Below are 20,994 nucleotides of genomic sequence, written 5' to 3'. Positions count from 1 at the left end.
CAATTTTATAAAATCTGCAAAATTTTAGGTAATTTAGTTATATTTTAGCCAAAAAATCGACAAATTCTCAGGAAAAACCTTCTAAATTTGAAACAACAAGTTTTGTGATTTGTTGAGAAAAATGTTTTGTGTGAACAGTGGAATGCACACTAAAGTGGACACTCAATTAGAGCCTTAATTTGTGCTGAATCCTAATGAGAATAATATAGAAATCGGCCGAGCTTTCTCATCGGACTTTGACAGATTTTACATTTGAGATCGGACGCTCTCTAATTTCTGGTTGGACTCTGAAATTTTTGGAAGCGACAGCAGGAAAGAACAAGATCATCAATCAACAGAATTCTTGCAACACCAGACAAACCTTCTATCGCATCACGGCGCCAGACCGATTTGATTGCTTGACACGAAGAGCATCCGATGTCGTATGTACTATGTATGTTGTGCGATTCGATCGACGGAGTCCGGACTTTCCAAAAAGCATGTGATGCGCATCTCGAGGAATTGAATTCCGTCACCACCAAAGAGCACATTTGTTCAAATTCTGCCGTCGACGGACAGAATCGGAGGAATTGACTGTAAGTTTACAAATCTTTGACGGCAAAGGTTCCGATAATCGTCGCAAGCATTTGAGAAAAGCGTCGCCACTTCTGTCACTCAAATGATTGTCCGCATGTCGGTAGAATCCCTTGCGGGCTTCCTTGTTGTCCGTTTAGAACCGCAGGAGCGTTGGAAACTTGAAAGAAAGGAATTGAGTTGACGCAGCAGGGCGGAAATGCTTGTGGAATTTAAAGGTGTGACGGAAAAATCGAGCGACCTCGCTTTGATAGTAGCATTTGTGTGGTATACAAAAGATGACCTTTGAGCTACTGAAATCGACCGATTTTGCAAAGTCTTTGATGTTGAACTCGTCTGCAAGAATTGCAATTTGCAACTTTTTCGTCTAAATGTAGGTAGCTAAAGAGTTTGGCTTAAACGTCTTTGAAAAGTGGAGGGAATCGGCATCTTTACCAAACGATTCCCTAAAAAGTCCTCTTTTCGAGACACGTTGTCGTCCCTAGCTTCCTCAATCATCAGGTCTATCCCAGTCTCTACCAAGAAAATGCTCGGCATTTCAGATATCTTTCTCAAGGTCGTCGCCTCTCGTAAGAGTTAAGGAAAAAGAGTCCGATTTTCCATCAGTTCACATCATCACCAAAAATCTTTTCTTCACAGTCTTCTTTTCGAGGCGCGTTCTCGTCCCTAGCTTTTGCAAATCATCAGGCCTATCCCAGGATCTAGTTTTCGTTGACAGATTTCTCTCTCTTATAGTGATCCTGAAATTTCTGCTCTTCCCGCATTGTGATATTGCTGCATCACCGCACTTTTAGCATCCGCAATCGCTGTTGCCCTTACCTGGTGACATTCTTGCTCTTTCTCCTTTCCTCCTTCGATCGGTTATGGTGTGTCTTCGCTCATCAGCATTGGGCTTTTCTCAGCATCTAACGATTTGAGCTGTTGCAGGATTTCTTTAGCAACCTTTAGATCCTACACCCGCTTTGAAAGATGACTTCCGGTGAAGCTGAAGTTGGAATAGTGTCGGAAAATAGCTCAATACCTGAGAACGGTCCTGCGGCTCCAGCTTGTTCTCATTCCCGATTTCCTATTCCCCCTCTCAACGAGCGCATTCTGTCGTCAATGAGTCAGCGCACTGTTGCGGCTCATCCTTGGCATGATCTTGAAATCGGTATGCCAACGGCTGTAGTGCTGGCTCTTTCGCTTTCCTCAAGGCCTACCTCGGTTTCTTCTTGACCGTTCGCTTATTTTACTAGATCTGGAGTAGTAATTGCAACGTGATGCGCCAAAGGATTTCTTTGGATGAACGTAGGCTTAGTATTGTAAGGTTGGAATATTCGGAACAACTATTTTTTTCATACTCCCTGTTGTGGCATGTGCAGGACCTGAAGCCCCATCAGTCTTTAATTGTGTAAGTCCTCTGCCGAATCGCATAGTCAGTTTTTTCGTTAGTGTTGGATTATTTAACATCATTGGAAGCTTCCTCGCTTGATCTCAGGCGGATTTACGTGCAAGTATTATAGTTTTCAGTTTTGATTTGACAAATAATGTGTTGATTTGTGTTAATTGAGTAGAACGTTTGTATTCATGGACATAATTTTTGCTGCTTCCTTGTGAACCAAGGGTATCAATTCCCACGTCTACCTGGAAATGCTCTATGAGCGCAGGTATTGACATAGAAGTTTATTCAGACAGAACAGTGTAACCTTCAGCGTACAAATCTGATCGGTAGAGGCCTCCTTGTACATAACGAAGTGTCCTTAGCGGTGCTTATAGTTCCTTGCTCATTTTTTGTGCTTGTGATGCTGCCCACAGAAACTTTTGTGATGCTGCCCACAGAAACCTTTTGGTTTGTCACTGTTCTTTCGCAACTCACGCTACAGGTCCTTATCTCCGAATAATAGTTGGGCAGAGTAGCCCTTTGGAGTTCCCCATGCCTTCCAATCACCTCATCTCAAGCTGTTGACAAGCCCTGTGCCATAAATGTACCTAACTTTGAAAGTAGTGATTACTAATCCAAATTTCTTGTGGCTAAGTGCTATTTCTAGACCTTTTGGCTTCTGGCATTAGACTTTTTGGGTCATAAATACTCACCATCCTTGCATAGGATGTAATCGCCCATGCTCCTTTGATGTTTCCATAGATTGTTAGTTGCAAATTTTCATAGCTAGAAATATCATATTGGAGTGGAGATAACTGCAATGTCTCATCTCTCTCTCTTCCCCCCCCCCCCAACACCCCCGACCGATGGTTATAAGTGGGATCAGAAAGTTCTGAGAAAGCTGATATCATTTTCATTTATTGGAATGGTCAAATTGCTCATGGGTATGTGCAGCAAGAAGTTGTTTTATCTTTGTAATCGCAAGAGTGTAGTAGGAAACATGAAGCTCCTGCTCCCAAGGTTGGAGGTGAGACATTTAATTCTAACTGTGGAGGAAATTTTAGCCCAATAAGGGCATGTGTCTAGTTGGGTCCCAAAGGTGGAAAGGGCATACTGAAATCGACTAAACACTTTCTTGCTGCAATGGATAACAGATGCATGTGTAAAAAGGGAACATCCATTGTACGATTCTTAGGTAGAGGCATTTGTCTGCAGGTCGTGGAGATCAGCAAGGGAAGCAAAGTGAAGTACGAACTGGACAAGAAATCCGGTTTAATCAAGGTAGATACCATCATTCTATTGCTATAGGTTGAGCTCATGTTATGCTCCATAAAATAATGTGGTTTTGCCATGCTTGACATTGATGGGCTGCCTAAATTAAAAAAAGTGCAGGTGGACAGAGTCCTGTATTCTTCTGTTGTGTATCCCCACAACTATGGCTTCATTCCACGCACCCTTTGTGAAGACAATGACCCATTGGATGTGCTAGTCCTTATGCAGGTGATTGAACAATCCGTCTCTCTTATTGCTCTTCTTAGAAACCATTTCTTACGAATACTTTTGAATGGTGATCATTAATTTCTTTGAGATTTTTAAGGCAATACATTTGTGCATACTTGTATGGGATATTTATTGCATCAATATGCAGCAAGAAGCACGCATAAAATTTTATTCATGCAGCCATGGAGGAGGAGTGTTCACTTTTTTTGCACAACTGTCTATGCTGAATGTGGTAAACTGTCAAGAGACATTTGATGAAATAGGTATATAGAGTTGTGAGTAAACTAAGCGTACAAACATGTTGTTAACAGGAGCCTGTGCTCCCTGGTTGCTTTCTCCGAGCAAGAGCCATTGGACTGATGCCCATGATTGATCAGGTATGTACCTGTTTAAGATCAACATTACAATATACCAAATTGATACAATGGTTTGTTACTTGCTATTCTTTTGACTGTGAAAGCATTTGTTGGAAACAGGAATCTTAAAGGATCTTAAATCATGGTAAATAGAAAATGCATTCCTTAGTATTGTACATGGGAGCAGGGTTTGAAGGTAAGTAGGTTGTATCATGTCCCAATGCATACTTTTTTCCATGGTTAAAGGGAGGAGTGGAGATTTCACTACTGCATAATTTTTTGAGATTTGTTCTACTCCTGGGATAACTTACAAATGACGATTGATTTGCAGCTGCATAACAAGGCCATGAATACTCAAGCCAACTATGGAAGACAATTTAAATCCAGTAGCTCAAGCTGCTGCTTGAACCCAATTAGTTGAACAAATCACAAATTCAATAGAGGATAACTGGATATTAATATGGGTATTGAACCAACCAAAGTGACCTATTTGAACTAGAATTTTTAAATTTGTAATTCAAATTGAGGTATTCGAATTAAGAAAGTCAAACCATTTGCAATTGGTGAGATATTTGTGCAGAAAATGTTCCTAAATTTCTTTCTCTTCTCACATTACCCTCAGAAATGTCTTAAATGTTTATTAGAACATTGTCGTATACTTTAGTCAATATCCCTCAAGTCTGTTTCAAAGAGCAAGCCTGAGATCAAACAGAGGCCTTGAATTTTTTAAAGCTGAAGTCCCACGTATCAGGTATGTATCATTCATGGAACCACACCTTGATTGAAGCCGCGACATTGACTTGTTCACTCAGCCTGTTAGCATTTTCCAAAATGTCTGATCAGATGACATTAGTCGTGGACTTGAGAGCCCCCCCTTTGATCACCATTTGGATCTTAGGAAGAAAAAAGTGTTTTTTTGGGGGAATTTAGGACATGAAAATACACTTTCTTATACCGCATCCCCCCAACCCCCCCCCCCCCCTCTTCATCCTCTTCCTTTTCTCCCTTATCAGTCGCTCTCTTGGTAGGTATTTTGAAATCTCTTTACTATGATCACTTCTGAAAAATCAGAATGCCTGATATTGACTCAAACAATGGCTAAATGTGGAGCGATTACTTCCCAATTCAATAGGTTCTCTAGTCTTCACACAAGTAAGAGTGCCTTTATCTCTCAATTTTTTAATTTAATCCTATGACTTCTTAGAAAGGGCTATACTATAAGAAAAGTAATGAAAAAATTCCGATCTATCCTACTTTGTAGTCATTATATCTTTGGAATTTCGCCATTTGGGTGTGTTTCGGATTCTTAAACATAGAATCAAAATCCAAAGTGGGGAGCTCCAAAGCCCTTTTTTTTTGGCGTTCTTAGGTTTGTTCTATTTTTTTAATGATCTGCTCTTAGTAGCCAGTCTAGTTTCAGTTTTTCCCCAGTCTCTTATTTTATTATTTAAGATTATCTTTAAATTATAAATAAGTAATAAGCTAAGTAATTAATTAAAAATAATGATAATAATTGTTTCTTTGTGTTTGCATTGGTGTTTCATTTATTTTGTTATGTGTGCATTGGTATTTCATACTCTCTCTCTCTCTCTCTCTCTCCATCCATTTCTTTTTATTATTTTCTGCTTTGTTTATTCCCATTTGCTATCAAAGTTTTGTTGTTTGGGTTGGGATTTCTAAGCTTAGTAAGCATTGGGTTTACCCAAGAGATTCCAGAACCTATATGGCAGCTTATGCTTGGGTACTGATGAGAACATAAGCGTAGCTTTACTTACTAAGTTCCCCCCCCCCCCATTTACTCATTATTTTGTTTAAAGTCGCTTACAAAGTCCATTCTTTACTTTGTTCTTTGCTTGTTTTGTAAGATTGGATATACTATAGTCTTATGAAAGTATATATAGAAATCCTATTTTAATCTGTATAAAGGATGCTACGCGGTGGGAATTCTGCTCCATTTGAAAAAAACAAAAGGGGGAACAATGTAAATGAAGAATTTTGCTACAACTACATTGTTGTCTCTTTGTCAAAATTTCATCTTTCTGGTCATATAGGTTTTTGCTTGTTTGGTTGATCTCTCTTTTAGTGGTAGACAGTAATTCAGTGAAATTGGGAAATGCAGATGCCACAGTCCCAAATTACTTGCATCTCTACTTCAAGAGCATGATAGGGGCTTCTCTTTGCTAGAGGGTTTTTCTTTCCGCATTTTGAAACTACTTCATCCTTCTTTCATACTGGATTCGTCCTCAAAGCAGCTTTCAAGAGCATGATAGAAGCTTCTCTTTGATAGAGGGTGATTGCTTCCACATTATGGAATTACTTCATTCTCTTTCTCAAAATATTCATCCTCAAATCATCTCACAAGTTGAGTTTCAAGATAGTTTATATGTAGAGACTAAGGGTTTTACATCTAGAGTGACGTGGGGATCTCAAGGTTCAACATTAATGTTTTTCTAGGGGGATAACTACTAGAATCACAAAAGCAAACTCCCCACACGCACTTTGAAAATTCTCTCTACATTGATCACTTCGGAAACAAATCAATTATTCTAGAACTTTACAGCAATTACAGTATATAGACCTGTTTTCCCCTTACTATGAGCACTTCGGAACAAATAGAATTATTGTGTGTTTATCCGTGTAAAGGATGCTAGGTGGTGATAATTCTGCGCCACTTGAAAAAAGAAAAAGGGGAAAAAATGTAAATGAAGAATTTTGCTGCAACTACATCGCCTCACAAATATGCAGTTTATATTCCTGTTTTGTTGGCTCTTTGTCAACATTTTAGTTTTTTGCTTGTGGTTCTCTCTCTTTTAAATTTTGGGTTGCCCAAAGACACCTTCAGTTAATGAATTTTGGGCAATGAATTTTCATTTGCCTCCTAAAAAACACTTTCTAAAGACAGAACTTTGCCCAACTCTTAAAACAACAATGTTTGACGTATTTCTTGGAGAAGCAGAATTTTTTTGTTTGTCTGTCAGGGTTTCTTCATTTGTGTTTGTCAGAACAGCTATCTTTCTTGGGAGAAGCAGCCGATTTTGATTTGTTTGTCAGGGTTCCTTCATGTGTACTTATCCCACCAGCAATGGTGTTTTGGAGAAATGACTCTCTGATTTTCAATCACACTGTTCATCATGTGGTCTCTTCATTGATGCACCAAGTACACCCTTCTCTTTTCTTTGATGTCAGGGTGAAAGTGATGATAAGATCATTGCTGTTTGTGCTGATGACCCTGAATTTCGACAATGCAAAGATATCAAAGATCTTCCTCCACACCGGCTAGCTGAAATCAAGCGATTTTTTGAAGACTGTATCCTGAAATTTTTTTCCTTTTTATGCAAGTATGGGTGGTGTCTGAAGTTGATGTCTTTTTTTAAAAAGGGATGAGTGATAGAGAGAGAGAAAGAAAGAAAGAAAAAAGAGAGTGATAGTAGTTGATATAAGAACCCTTAGAGTAGATGCAATCAGACAACCTTGGAAAGAACTTGTAGAGTGCATCTCCTATTGCTTGTCTAAGGAGTGCAGAAACTATTTATCTCTCTCTCTCTCTCTCTCTCTCTCTCTCTCTATATATATATATATATATATATATCTCTCTCTCTCTCTCTATATATATATATATATATAGAGAGAGAGAGAGAGAGAGAGAGAGAGAGAGAGAGCTGCCACACGGAGGGAAGGAAGAAAACCAAAATAACCAGCCTGCCAGAGGAATGCCAGCTAGTCGGCCTGCAAGTGCAGTCCAAAAAGAAAAATCTTGGAGCCTGGCTTCAGGGCGAAGCACCTCCCTAGAACTTGGAAGTATCTGTCACCCAATAAACCACTGCTTGACCCCGAAGTGAGCCTGAGGTGCGAGCTCTCCGTCCAAACTTGCCGTACTATCCAGACTCTGCCTAACTTGCTGCCACCAGGTCGAATGATCCTTAGGGGGGGGTGCTTCTTGCTCGTGCAGCCGTAAGGGCAGCAAGGAGGGAGAGCTGTGATCCACTCTCCCCTACCCGAGTGACTAAAGGCCTCAAGGGGGGGCCTTGCCACACCCTTGCAGCCGTACAGCCAGTAAAGGGGGCTGGATGTCCCATGCGCCTAGTGGCTTGGGCCGTCAGCAAACAGGTGAGGAGCCTGTGGCTCCTCCACCACACAGGCTCCTCACCACTTGGTCAGCAAGCTGGTCGGCTACGAGATGTGGCATCACGTTGGCGAGCGATCCAAACGGCTGGAGTATGCGTGAACCAAGGCAGGGCTACAGCAGCCAATGCAGGCTGCTGTACCGAGGCACCTAGCGTGCTGGCGATGGACACAACCGGACGGAAAGGACGCAAAGAAGAGGCTTCGGGGAAGCGTGGTGGAGCTAGGAGCGAAGGCGATGGCGAGGGAAGGGAGGTGCCAAGGGTGAAGCTATGGCGGGTGGATGTGAAGGCGAGGTAGCACCAAGCGAGCAGGCTCAACATCACCTCAGTCATCCGTGGCTGTGGTTTCAGATCTACATGACATTGCTTTAGATTTGCATGTGCATGGACGTATACACATGGCTGAGGATGATTTGCTCATATCATGTGTGGACTTGTTTGGAGTATAGGCAGATGTCCATGGGCTTGTAGCATGCGTATTACAAGTAAGCTTTGCATAGGTAGAGTCCCCACTGACTGTAAAGCACCATAAAAATGATCTCATGATCAGCTATATGACTCTCTTCTAAAGGTTTGAAGTTGATCCTTCAAGTATTGCCTTGCAAGGAGAACTAATTATTGTCCGTGTAACCTTACATGATTACGGGGCTTGTTCCCAAAGAAAAAAAGCTTCAATGCAGTGTTAGTATGTTGCTTAGGAGGACATTTTTTTTAATGAGGTCCTTGCACCATACTCCCCTGAATTTCTACCTTAGTTAAGGCCTTATTACTTTTTTATTGTCACGGAACGATATGTAAGTCTCGTTTCCCTTTCATGGATGTAGTCATTTTTTAGTACTAACGTTTGTAGAATGAACTTACCACATGTTTTGTCGTGAAAGAGAAATGCCTTGTAGCTCCACTCTAAAGTACTTAAGAATTATTACAAAATGCAGTACAAATACCTTTGTATAAATGGTGCATCTGCACACTGCAGTACTTAAGGTCTAACAGAAAATCAGTACAAATACCTTTGTATAAATGTGTGTGTGTGGGTCTATGGATGTCTACGTGTGAAAGCATTTTTGGTATACTATGGTGCAACCTTGATGATGTTAGCGATGCATGATGGAATTTATGATTTTCAACCTTGTGGTCTCTGTCATGAGATTAGAACGGGCTTCTTTTTTGTAGTTAGGTGATGTGTTCGGGCATGTTTCTTAGTTCTTGCAAACATAGGTGAGAGATTTCATTTGACAAGTCTATATCCTTAGATAAATAAAGTGTACAAAACAAAATATGAACGTCATTTCAAAGGTGGTACATAATTGTCTAGAAAAGGCATAGCTCCCATCAAAATATGTAGAAGATGTATCAATGACCTCCTTTAATGATGCCTCTGTCGTGATTGAGAACCACAAGTACTTCAAATAAAAGCTGATTTGGGTGGCAAGTTCCATTGGGAAAAAAGCTTTTAGGTTGGTTAGTGGTGTCGAGGAGTATACAACCACCATCTCCAGTTCAAGGGAATATCTTTTTAAAGACAAATGTACAAGTTGGAGCCATCGATGGATAGGGGGGCCTATTCCATAACATATTCTTAGGTGGGTTTTTTCCACACAGGAGCCAATCCCAGTCGAAGAAGCCACATCTGTCCCATTCAAGCCAGTTAGTTTCTTGCCTCTGCCCCTTTTGTCCATCAGGCTGAATAAAAGAGTTCCAGAATCCAGGACTTCTAGTACCAAGGCTTTCTTGTCGATGGTCTGGTACCAAGGCTTTCTTGTCAATGGTCTGGTACCTCACTATCTCCCTAATAGCAATGAAGGATTTAATAAAAGGTGATTGTGGAACTTTTCATGTGCTGTTAAAAGAGCCATCAGAGGCCTGTTATTGAATGAGCTGATTCCATGGAGAGGGGATTGCTGTAAAGGTTGAAACATCCAAGTGTCCAAGTTCCTAACCATAAGCTTGGCCAAGAAGGCCTTACCTATTATTAAAGATATTCCGTTGCACACTAGCTCAAGATATCACTACCCATTGGCCCTAGTAACTTGATATCTATTGCATACACTGATAGCATCTCTCTCTCTCTCTCTCTCTCTCTCTCTCTCTCTCTCTCTCTTACCCCTAGGAAGGGTGGACCGAAGTCGCCATGTCTTTTTGACCTGCAAAATATACAGGAAAGGCTACAGGTATGGTGAGATTCGGGCAGAAGCATGAATCGAAAAGCAGCTTACAAGTTTATGCTGTCGCATGACCGAGAAGATAATCTAACATACTGCATCCTTCTTGATGAGGACGGAAATATTACTGGGAGGAGTTATGCCAGTAACCATTATAGAGGAGAATTGCTTGGATGCTGGCTAAATGGAGCAAATTGTGATCATATCTTTTGACAGGATCTGAAGATAAGAATTATTACTGTCCAATGAAGAACACAGGGTCCACAAGGTGGGAACACAAACATATTTACAGCATATCCAGTGTGGCCTATGGTGTACGCAAGAAATTCTGGCACTGAGGGTGCCTTTGTCTCTGTGTCTGTGTGTGTGTGTGTCCTACACTAAGATTTTCTTTTGATGTATTTTCCAGCTATGTATCTTTTAGCTTCCCAGTTTTGGGCTAGCTACTTTGTAATATAAAGCATTCAAAGTTTTCACACACCCCCCCCCCCAAAAAAAAAAAAAGGTGGGTGTGTGTGTGTGTGTGTGTGAGAGAGAGAGAGAGAGAGAGAGAGAGAGAGAGAGATCTTTGTGACTTGACTGCACGAGAAGATAAAAAGAATGAACATAAGGAGGTTGCAGTTGACGAGTTTCTTCCATCCGAAAAAGCTCGTGACGCTATTCAGTATTCAATGTAAGAATATTTGGTCTCTACTGGGTTTTCAGATGACTAATTCTTGCTGCATTTCGTCAGTTTTCTAGATGAGTTTCTGATTTAGATGGACAGAATTAGGGGTGAAGCATATTCTGTTGTTACTTATCTAGACTGGTTTAATAGAGTTTAAGTGTCTTCCTGGATCTTATTGCAGGGACCTGTATGCTTCTTATATAGTGGAAAGTCTAAGACAATGAGGTCCTTGTCTTTAACATTCCATGACATAGAAGGCAGCTTAGCAATGCTGAAATCCTCTCACTCTTTCAGAGCTTTGGAAAAGCTACCTGTTTTTTGCGTTCCATGGGTATCAAATGTAAAAATCACATAGCTGGATTTATATTGTATATTTTTTTACCACGGAAGTTTCCGCCAAAAGCTTGATAATGTTGACAATGCTTTTGTAGATCTTAGATTTGTAACCTGTCGGGCACTTGAAACGAAATCATCTTTTGTGTTTTAAGCCACAAGTATGCATCCAATACACAGCAATGATTTAATATATGCTTCATAACTTACTACAGAGAAATCTGTGTAGAACAATTACAAGGCTAGAGACATGGGGAGTGTTTTTGCTAGATGTTTACTTCTGTTCAGTATTTTTGCTTTGAAGGCAAAGCACAGTATGTGTTTTGTTACAATGCCGTTGAAATACTTCCAACGCTCTTGTGGGCTAGCTGTGACATGTTTTTCAGCAGAAAATTAGGTGGAAATTCAATTGCTAGCAACTTTCCTTTGGCTTGCTAGTTATAATTCTTTGAACAGAAGATATAAGATTGTCTAGCTTGTCTTTTTTGGAGCAACAAGGTTCTTTCAGCAGGAAGTTTTTTTGTTATCAGTTTCCCTTCACAGAAGCGTCTTCAATTTTCATGTGGCATCTTCGCACTGTTCCACATGGCAGGTTTCATTCACCTGTCTCTGTTTCGGGTGTGCAAATCATCAGATTAGCTTCAGAGCCACCTGTGACATTTTCCCGTCCTTTGGATGATTGGGTCATGAATAGCTAACATTAAGAGTACTAATGCTACATCTTCCCAGCCCACCTCCCCTCCTCCACGCACACCACCCTACCTAGTTTTGTGAATCAAAGTTATGAGCTGCTATTACAGCATTTGGATTCTACCATGCATGATTAAGTACAATGTAGTGAATGATTTGATTATGATTTATTATATTGAACTGCAGTCATGCACTATGCATGAAGCAAGTGAAGTTGGATGCTGTTGATATCAGTGGCGATGTCACAGCAGCTATACTTGATGGACGTCGTATTGCACAGCTTATTTTGCTCGTACATGATGAGTTTGGGCATGTTCCTGCTAGTCTCTGCTATGCATATGATGCCTGGAGTTTGTTTTTAAACGTTATAGGTGACTATCGTGAGTTAAGAACTGCACTGTTTATTATCCTTTGACATATTGAGTTTGGGCATGTTCCTGATTCCCATAGATGTAAGAACACAGTAGAAGAAACCAGGTTTGGGTTCACACCTTAGTTTGAGCTACCGTGTCTGTCTGTCGTATTGTCTTACAATGTGAGGAGCTTTCTTCAGATGATAATTTAGTGTGAGATGAATTAAGTTCCTATAGGTAAAGCAACCCTCAAGGGCATAGCGGCGCTGGCTTCAGTATTTGTGAGGAAGTCGATATTGTTGTTTGACAGTTTCATCTGTATGACACTATGGCTTGGCAGATATCATATGATGTATCACAGTTAGTCATCATGCAAGAATGATCGCGCATGTATTACACTTAAGTTCATAGTCATCTAGCTCAGAAAATGTTTACGTAAGGGAGGCATCTTTATTTTTGAAAGCCATATTCAAAAATCCACCTAAGGGCAAATGTAACCAACTTTAGAGGGAACCTTTTTGAAGGTGTCTCATGCATGAGGAGGTTGGCTAGTCTTATAAAGGTATATTTTTTGTCATTAGTTTGCCCAGCTCCAAGGCCATTGTTTGATTAAGGTAAGCTTATTCTTTTGAAAAAATATAATTTGTAAGTTTGGATATATTCTAATCTAATCCGTATTTTTTGGTTGTGTCCAAATTCCTAAATATTGATTTCTCTCATTTAAGACGATTTCTATTTGCTTTTGATCAATTTCAAAATTTGTGACCAAACAAGTTTGCTTGCATTATTTTGCACAAAGATTCCACTTGGTAGTTGAGAGAGAGAGAGAGAGAGCAATGAAGGGAGAGACAATTATGTGTCGCAGAGTGAGCTCTTATTTTGATTGTAAAGAAGTGCCCAATTCTAGATATATTAGAAAGCTAGAATGCGGTTGAAAGAGCTTGATTTTTGGTGTAATGAAAACTTTTATATTACAACCTTCTCTTGGCTTCTTTGTGCTATTTTGACCTATTGAGCCATTAAAGTTATCATCAAACATTTGCACAATAAGAGTTTCGATACCAATGGTTATGGCATTGCCATTCAAGCAATTCCAAAAAACATAGGTTTCAGTAATATTTTTTTTTACCTCATTAAGTATGAATGAAAAGTGTGAGAGCAAGCTCAAATGCAGGAGTACATCATGCAATGCATTTGGAAAAAACAGCTCAAAGTGAGCTAATAAAGAACCAAGGTAGAGGTTGAAAATGCCATCTCAACCCTGAAGGAAACTTAGAGAAGAAAGGAGATTCCCTCCAAACTTTGAAAAAAGTAACTTTGTTGGCAGTGGTTGCTTTGGAGGATCCTTGCACTGGAACAATGTGCACTCAAATTCATAATATGCAACAATGCCTAACATATATTATTGAGGCCTCCAATGATGTTAATTGAGATCATAGAAGGCTTCGTCAAAAAGTGAAGTTCTCTAAAGAGATACATGCAAAATTGAATGAAGGAAATTAAGTTTAGCATTGAAAGGAGGAGCTAGAAGGAACCCAATCCAAGCCTTGAAGAAGTTCTCCATTTCTTGTTTATAGTTTTGTCTTTCCTTATGTTGACAGTATTTCTTATTAAAACATCATGTTTCTTTTTAAAAATTCTACAAGGATAATTGCAAACCATGGTGTATGAGAGAAAAAGGCTCATCGAAAGGCTTACAAATTTATTGCTTGTTTCTACCAATGATAGCTTAAGAGTATTGAATGATCCTTGTAAAGGAAGGATTAAAATTTATGAACAAAATAAACTTATAAGAAATTTATCACATTATTAGTATCCAAAGGATATAGATATATAAAGCTCTTCCTAAATATCCAAAGAAGAAATGTTTTCTAAAGGATATCCATAAGTTAATGTCTTCTACTTCGGATCTCAAGTCAAAATCTATGATGTTTAAGTGTTTTTGTCATCTTCAAGTATCAAGAATAGGCTACATAATATGGGTGTGCCATGTATCTTATGAAAGTGTGTCTATCTTGGTCAGCAAGAAAAAGACCATCGCTTCATAATGAAAATAATAATGTTTTTGTTGAGGTTGAGAAGTCCTAGGATGCCATGATCAACCTTTTAAATGTTTCTTTCAATGGTATTCATTTTGAATTTAAATGTACACATCATACTCGTAAAATATGTTAGGTTGGCCTTGAAGATGGATGGTATGGAAATCAAAGGACAAAATTTACTAGTGCATGGGCTTGGTTGTTCTTTAAATGCTTGGGAGCTTGGAGGTCAAACCTGCCGTGCACTCCCCTCAAGGGGTTTGCATCCCATTTTCTTGCTTTGCGTGCTTCCTTTACTTTGGTGAGCTTACTATTTCTTTGTTTGAGCTACTTCATAGGGATAGCAAAGATATTGATAAAGTTCAATGAGATGATGTGTTTCAAATACTTTTGAAGAAAGTTCACTTGAAGAAATAAGTTATAAATAACCTATTACATTTAGATACTTTCCATGCTTGCACTTTGAAATGCAAGGAGATCTCTCTCAACTACCTAAGGAAAGTTGAAGGATTGCTTAACTCAATGTGATTTCATGAAGGTTTCATTCAAAGTGTTCAACTGTCAAGGAAGAAGAAATCATGCAAAATGGAGAGCAACAAAAGTTAGGATGAGGTGCAATTTGGAGGGTGATTTATATATGTGTGGTCAAGGGATGGCATGTGGATGAGTGAGCGTAGGTGATTTGTAAATCAGTAGATAAAGGGGTGGGCAAATGGGTGGTGTGTAGATTAGTGGGTGTGGGTTAGGGAACTCTTAGGGAAAAAGGAAAAATCATTACAATTCCAAGGAATACTATGTGGGGTTTGTGAGTGTGCGAGTGCAAGTGAGTGTATATTAGGGGATAACCTTAGTTAAGTGTGTGCGTATGTGTGTGCACACCTACCCTTACTCGGGTCCACTCAACCAGTGAGTGGGTGAAAAAGGTGCATCAATATTTGCTAGGTAAGGGAAGAGTGTGAGAGAGGGGGGGAGGGGGAGGGGAGAGAGAGACAGAGAGAGCTTGCATGTGTGTCTCCTTCAACTTACGAAATTCAAAGTCATATGTGTGGATCTCAAGTTCATTTCCCATTGTTACTACACTTGGAAGGTGTGGTGCAACCAAGATTTTGCAAGTTGTTTTTCCCAACCTAGCATATGCATGATCATCCATAGGATTTGGGATGGTGGTAGAGGTCACTGCTAACGAGGTCTCATCTACATCTGCATACCATTTGTGAAGGCACCAAGTATGTGAGCAAATGGTATTTGGTGGTCAAAGAGATATTAGTTGATATTCTTCTTGAGGTGATTAAAGAGAGATTAGCGGAGGTGGGAGATATGGGAATGGGAAGCAACACTGCTGGATCTTGCAAAGACTTGCAACTCCAGCAAAGGTTAAAAATAAGACGATCCAAATGGTGAGAAATTTGAAAGCAAAGAAAGGGGCAAGATTTTAAAACTAATGGAATAGGACTGCCTTGAATAAAACCCCAGAAAGATACTGCTTGCCAAATTGTATAAAGCTAGGTTTTGTATAGATAACTATATTCTCGTTGCATGATGTATACTTTAGCTGCATGGCTAATATGGGTACAAGAGGAGATGTGTAAGAACTGCAGCCTCATCCCTTTAACCACAACAGAAATTGCAGTTACCGACTTAACCGAACCCAAGCTACCATCTTCCTTACCCCCCATTGGCAAGCCAAATCCCAAGCTACCATCTTACTTAACACAAAATTGCAATTATGGACTTAACCAACCCAAGCTACCATCGAACTTAACCCTCATAGGCAAGTTATGAGATTTTTTGGCCTGCCACTTTTAAAGTGGAAGCCTAGGTAATGGCACTGATCTTGGCAAAGCGAAAATAGGGTTAAAAAAAAAACAAAATCGAAATTATACATGTCACTCTTATTTCTTGCTATTTGCACCCCTTCTTTTTCTCCCCCTCTCTCTCTCTCTCTCTTCTTCTTCTATCGCCTACCTTTCACAATTCGTGCGCACCATCTCTGGCACGCCCACTGAAGTTACTTCACCTTGTTGCAGTTGCAATCTTGCAAACATAGTTGCAAGTCCAGCAAAAGGTAGAACAATAAAGAAGGGACCAAAATGCAAAGAAATTTAAATGCAAAGAACGTCAGGGAACTCTACTGGAATAGCATGCAGAAGGCTACAGTTGCCTTGCAGGATTCACCGGCGGATCCAATCCTAGCGACATTATTGGGGCTGAATTGGAGTCGGCACTGCATGTCAGAGAGATTGAGGAGGCCCAAATAGCCAGGGTAAGGAGCAAACAATTATGGCTGGAGGTAGGTGATTGTCCCTCCAAAAATTTTTCCCAGGGAAACGGTCGATAGGGTGGAGGATGCAAAGGGTAACCTGGTCACTGAGTCCTGGCATATCGCCGAAGTCTTCCGCCAGCAGTGGCTGAGGAAGCTGTGAAATTGGAGGAATGGCACTCTCAACTTTAGGCGGCGCTTCACGGCCTCGACTCCAGGCTGTCAGACACTCAAAGAGAGGCCTTGGCGAAGCCCTTCTTTGTCAAAGAATTAAAGCAGGCCCTGGATTTAATGCAAAAGGACCGTGCACTTGGCGATGGATTGACAGTGGAATTCTACCAGACGTTTTGGGAGTTACTTTCCGATGATCTTACCCAGATGGCGAATGAAGCTACCTCTCGCGGTTACCTGTCAGAAGACGTGAATGTAGGTTTGGTCAAACTCTTCCCCAAAAAGTAGAGCAGACTCAAGGTGGGGGACTGGCGCCCGATCACCATGTTGATGTGTCTTACGAAATAATTGCCAAATCCTTAGCAGGAAGGATTAGGGATCTGTGCTCCATGGTAGTTGACTGAGAGCAGAATGGGTTTATGAAGGGCCACGACATCTTCGAAAACATCCTCAATGTGTCATTAACTCTGGACTACGCAGGATGCTTCGGCCAGCAAGCTCTCTTCTTTGGGATAGACTTGGATAAGGCTTATGAACAGAATCCGATAGGATGATCTGATAGCAGTCCTAGAGTGCCTGGGTTTCGGGCAAGGCTTCATCAATCGTATCAGGCCTCTCTTTGGCAATGCAGCGGCGGTGTTGTGCCTCAATGGAGGGGCGGTTGGCGGACACGACCTCAAAGATCGGTTAGGCACGGATGCCTATTGGCTCCGCTGTTGTTTGCAGTTGGGACTGTTCCCCTAGTCCACATGCTGAAATCAAAGGTCAATGCGGGTTTGATTAAGGGTCTGAGGTATCCTTCTGGTAAGCATCTGGCCGCTCAGTTGTTTTTGCAGACGACACGATGTCGATTACGCTAGAGGATCAAGTAAGCGTCTCCTGGTTGCTAGAAACCATCAGTTTCTTTTGTCAAGTGTCACGCTCAAAGTGTAGCCGGCAGAAGACTTTTGTGATTCGCACTGGGCAGGGTCCAAGTGACCTCCAAGTTAGATCATTCCGAATGGGGAGGTAGTTTGTTATCTCGGCGCTCCATTGGGGTTTGGAGCATCCCTTAAACATATATTTTTATGGTTTAAGGAGAAACTGAAGTCTAAGCTGAAAGCCTGGCATGGCCTCACGCTAGGTTGGAATGCAAGGTTCCTCATTGTTCAGCATGTTCTCACTGCCACGACTACATATGTTTCGTCAATCTGGAATTTCAAAAAATCCCATTGGTTAGAAATCGAAAGGCTGCTTCGAGCCTTCGTGTGGGATGAGGAGGAAAATCAGAGGCGTATGCGCTATATCTTTTGGGAATTGATCAAATTACCGAAACAGTTGGGGGATTCGGGGCTTCCTGATGTTTGCAATAAGAGCGTTTCCCTAGTTTGCAAGTGGCTGCCCAAATGGTATCCCATGGGTTGAGCTGATGAGATTCTTCGTGGAGCAAGGTAAAGGTCAAAGGGTAGGCACTTGGGCGGGTCTGAGCTGGTACCATCGGCGGCTGTTCTCTGACTCCCCTCTGCGGATTCGAGGCTTGAATATGGCTGCAAGATTGGTGGTGGCAGCATGGAAAACCTGCACCAGATTCCTCAATTGGTCCCCATGGCCAGGGTGAAGGGAGATGGAAGCTTATGCGAGTCTATCTGGTGGAGTCGAGCCTTCAGAAAAGAGGGGGAAGCGTCTGGCTGGCATGATCTACCCTGCACAAGGATATTATTCAAAAAGGGCATCAAAACATGGAAGGATATCTGGAACCCCCACTAGAGGAGTTGAAGAATAAACTTGCACTCACGTTGGGCGAAGCGGATCTGATGCTGGCAGTGTTAGAAAGAATACCTGAGGATTGGCCATCCAATTATGTGGTGGCCTCGGACTACAGAAAAAATCAATGGAGGATCGGGAAGACCCGCCTCCAAAAACTAATAGCAAAAGAAACCTCGGTAAGGAACCTCAACTCCAAGTGGGCGATGAGGAGAGGACCGAAATGGTGGAGGGGTAGATTTTAGGAAATCTGGAAACATTGCTGAGTTGGCAAGGCTAGATTTCTCCTTTGGAAGATCATGCATGAGTGCCTCCCTCTTCGGGGGCAGATGGCAGAAAGGATAGAGGTCAATTTGTCTTGCCCGATCTGCACTAGAGCCAAGGAGGATAGAGGTCAATTTTTCTTGCCCGATCTGCAGTAGAGCCAAGGAAATTGAATTGCATACGATGTGGAGCTGCCCGACGACTAGACAGATTTGGTTGAGGCTAGAAAGTGTGATCAGGGGGACAGGCTTGATGAGAGGCTTTTTCCTCGGAGGCAGTTGGCACAGAGCCGTGCTAGGAGATGTCGCAAAACTCCCCTCCACGTTGGCGGCGACTTGGCCCTATCTCTAGGTAGCGGTCCTACAAGCGGTTTGGGAGGTTAGGAATAGTGTTATGTTCCACCATAAAGGCAGCCTAGCCCTGAGAGAAACGGCCATCCTGAAGGTGGTGAGGAGCTACCTGAGAGATTTCAGTAAGCTGTTGAAAGAGACAGATAGTATAGTGAGGCCCTAGGGGGAGTCGACAAGTTGTAGCGCCACTTTTTGGGCTGCTTGCAGTGAAGGGCAAGGGCTTTAGGCCCATCTTTGACCAAGTTTTGTATTAGGTCTGATACTCTGGGAGCGTTAGAAAGTAGCTCTTCAAAATTGTATTAAGCTTACATGACAACATACTTTAGCTGAGAATAACAAGAAATATGTGAGAGCTGCAGCTACACAAAATTTAGAGAAGTCATGACGGCTTTTGTACAAAATTCTTGTTCTGATCCCAGTCAAGAGAGAGCATGATATTTGAAATCATGCTCCATGACCTCAGTAGGCTTGGATCTCAAAATATTTTCAAGCTATAGCTACAAAATCGTAAGTGCATGCTCAAACTTGATAGGGAGCATCCCTACAGTATTCTTCCCATGGCCAAAGCTCAATGCTCTTGCTGTCTACTCTATTGTCGACCTTCCAAAGAACATAGACACCAACACTGTACGGTCCTTGTCCTTTGACAGATATTGAGACATATCCACAACAAATTCACCTTGCTTCACACAGCCTTCTCTTTTATGTATCATGGATGTAGGTCCATCGAAGAGTAGAGTGAAATCTTCATGGACTTCTATTGGTGGCTCGTTGGTTTGAAAGTCTTATCAATGTGCTTGTCAAAATCGATTTCATCATCCTTTGGTGCGAACACATCGAAAACGTGTGTGCACATCCAAATCACTTCATCATTATAAAATAGGTAGTCGATGGGGTCCGCGGCCTTGGAAACACAGGTAATGGTTATGCCATATGTTTTTCTTGCTATCCTAGAGAGTACAAAACTTCTATTCATGCAAAGGAAAATAGCTCCTTGGAACTCTGCGAGGATTAGGTGGATTGATAATTTCCTTGACTTCGTCTTTGAATGTTTCTTTGATTCGTCTCATGAGGTATGGAGATGCTGAAAATCCTCCCACTACCATAATGACTTTAGGCTTGTGGAACCTCTCCTTTTTCATAACATCAACCACCTTGTTTACTTCACGGTCCATGATCTCCTTCAAATCGTTTACACTCAATTGCACTTCCTTGTAGTCCCCTTCCAAGCTCTTCCCCTCATTCTTGTCATAATCCTCCCATGTGTGCCTCCTTGTTATGGTGGCCAATGTACAAAAGAACACCAAAATCAAGAGTGAACACAATGCTTGGGATGTATTAAATCCGGCAACTCTCATATATAAATTCAAAAACTAAATTTATTATAATACATGTCTCAATGCTCAGCTCCTTTTGAGAAATCCTCTCAAGTTTTGTTGGTTAGTATATTCCTCGCATTATCATAGCTCTCCAACTATTTGCACGCAAGCCTCTAATGGTGTCATTTGAGTATTTTAGGATGTAGTGGAACATGCCTAGCTTTGCTTGACCTTAATTCGAGCAAGAAGCACACAATCTTGCATTTTCATTTCACCTTCAGGGCATCTCATCTGTATGTGCCCCAATTGCCCTATGTTATAAACTAGGGAGGAGTAAGGTCATCCATTTACTTTTGACATCCAATTAAAGATGAAAGTAGATCCAATTGAGTTGCTACAATAAATATAAGGAGGAAATGGTTGTAGTAAGTGTAATGAATATTGGCGCATTGTGTGTGGGGGTCATCGAGAGTTGGTGACTTCATCAATTGATATCTAAGGCTAAATCTTCTAGATGCATTTCAATTGAGAGTCTGTGTAAGCCATTTGATGTAGAGGGCAGGTTGCTCTGGTGACGTGAGGCTATTGTCCTCTTGCATCTTGCTCACAAACTCTTAACATCCCAAGGCCAACACTATAGATAATAGTACTGTATTTTTTCCTACACCCTAACAATCATACATTATTGTGGAAAATTCAAGTTGTATTGATGAGTTGGACCCCTCAAACT

General features: G+C 41.2%; 2 protein-coding genes across 3 annotated transcripts; both read left to right on the top strand.

Moving 5' to 3' along the window:
* Nucleotides 1-286: 286 nt before the first annotated feature.
* Nucleotides 287-11,311, top strand: LOC147896729 (soluble inorganic pyrophosphatase PPA1-like). Of its 2 annotated transcripts, none has more exons than XM_087381080.1 (9): nucleotides 287-575; nucleotides 1,501-1,723; nucleotides 1,935-1,963; nucleotides 3,149-3,214; nucleotides 3,326-3,433; nucleotides 3,745-3,810; nucleotides 6,976-7,096; nucleotides 10,667-10,748; nucleotides 10,924-11,311. In XM_087381080.1, exons 2-9 carry the CDS (start codon nucleotides 1,543-1,545, stop codon nucleotides 10,964-10,966), a joined length of 696 nt encoding a protein of 231 aa, XP_087237206.1. In that variant the 5' UTR covers nucleotides 287-575; nucleotides 1,501-1,542; the 3' UTR covers nucleotides 10,967-11,311. The 2 variants fall into 2 exon arrangements, with proteins under 2 accessions (XP_087237206.1, XP_087237205.1); XM_087381079.1 differs by lacking the exon at nucleotides 287-575 and adding an exon at nucleotides 976-1,395 and having other exon boundaries at nucleotides 10,924-11,309.
* Nucleotides 11,312-17,432: 6,121 nt separating this feature from the next.
* On the top strand, nucleotides 17,433-17,992 carry LOC147896728 (uncharacterized). The gene is made up of 2 exons (XM_087381141.1): nucleotides 17,433-17,573; nucleotides 17,666-17,992. The coding sequence occupies exons 1-2, from the start codon at nucleotides 17,433-17,435 to the stop codon at nucleotides 17,990-17,992; spliced, it is 468 nt and encodes a 155-aa protein (XP_087237267.1).
* Nucleotides 17,993-20,994: the final 3,002 nt, after the last annotated feature.

This window comes from Dipteris shenzhenensis, chromosome 11 (assembly GCF_047967505.1).
Source record: "Dipteris shenzhenensis isolate YYH24624 ecotype China chromosome 11, Dip_SZ_1.0, whole genome shotgun sequence".
Classification (NCBI taxonomy): Eukaryota; Viridiplantae; Streptophyta; class Polypodiopsida; order Gleicheniales; family Dipteridaceae; genus Dipteris; species Dipteris shenzhenensis.
This window is presented reverse-complemented; position numbering and strand designations above follow the sequence as displayed.

Bases quoted from the DNA above. Each gene is read 5' to 3' on its own strand.
- LOC147896729 (XM_087381080.1), top strand. From the start codon at position 1,543: ATGACTTCCGGTGAAGCTGAAGTTGGAATAGTGTCGGAAAATAGCTCA. The intron at 1,964-3,148 runs GTAAGTCCTCTG...ATTTGTCTGCAG, and splicing joins CCCCATCAGTCTTTAATTGT to GTCGTGGAGATCAGCAAGGG. The intron at 3,215-3,325 runs GTAGATACCATC...AAAAAAGTGCAG, and splicing joins AGAAATCCGGTTTAATCAAG to GTGGACAGAGTCCTGTATTC.
- LOC147896728 (XM_087381141.1), top strand. From the start codon at position 17,433: ATGTCGATTACGCTAGAGGATCAAGTAAGCGTCTCCTGGTTGCTAGAA. The intron at 17,574-17,665 runs GTTAGATCATTC...TTATGGTTTAAG, and splicing joins AGGGTCCAAGTGACCTCCAA to GAGAAACTGAAGTCTAAGCT.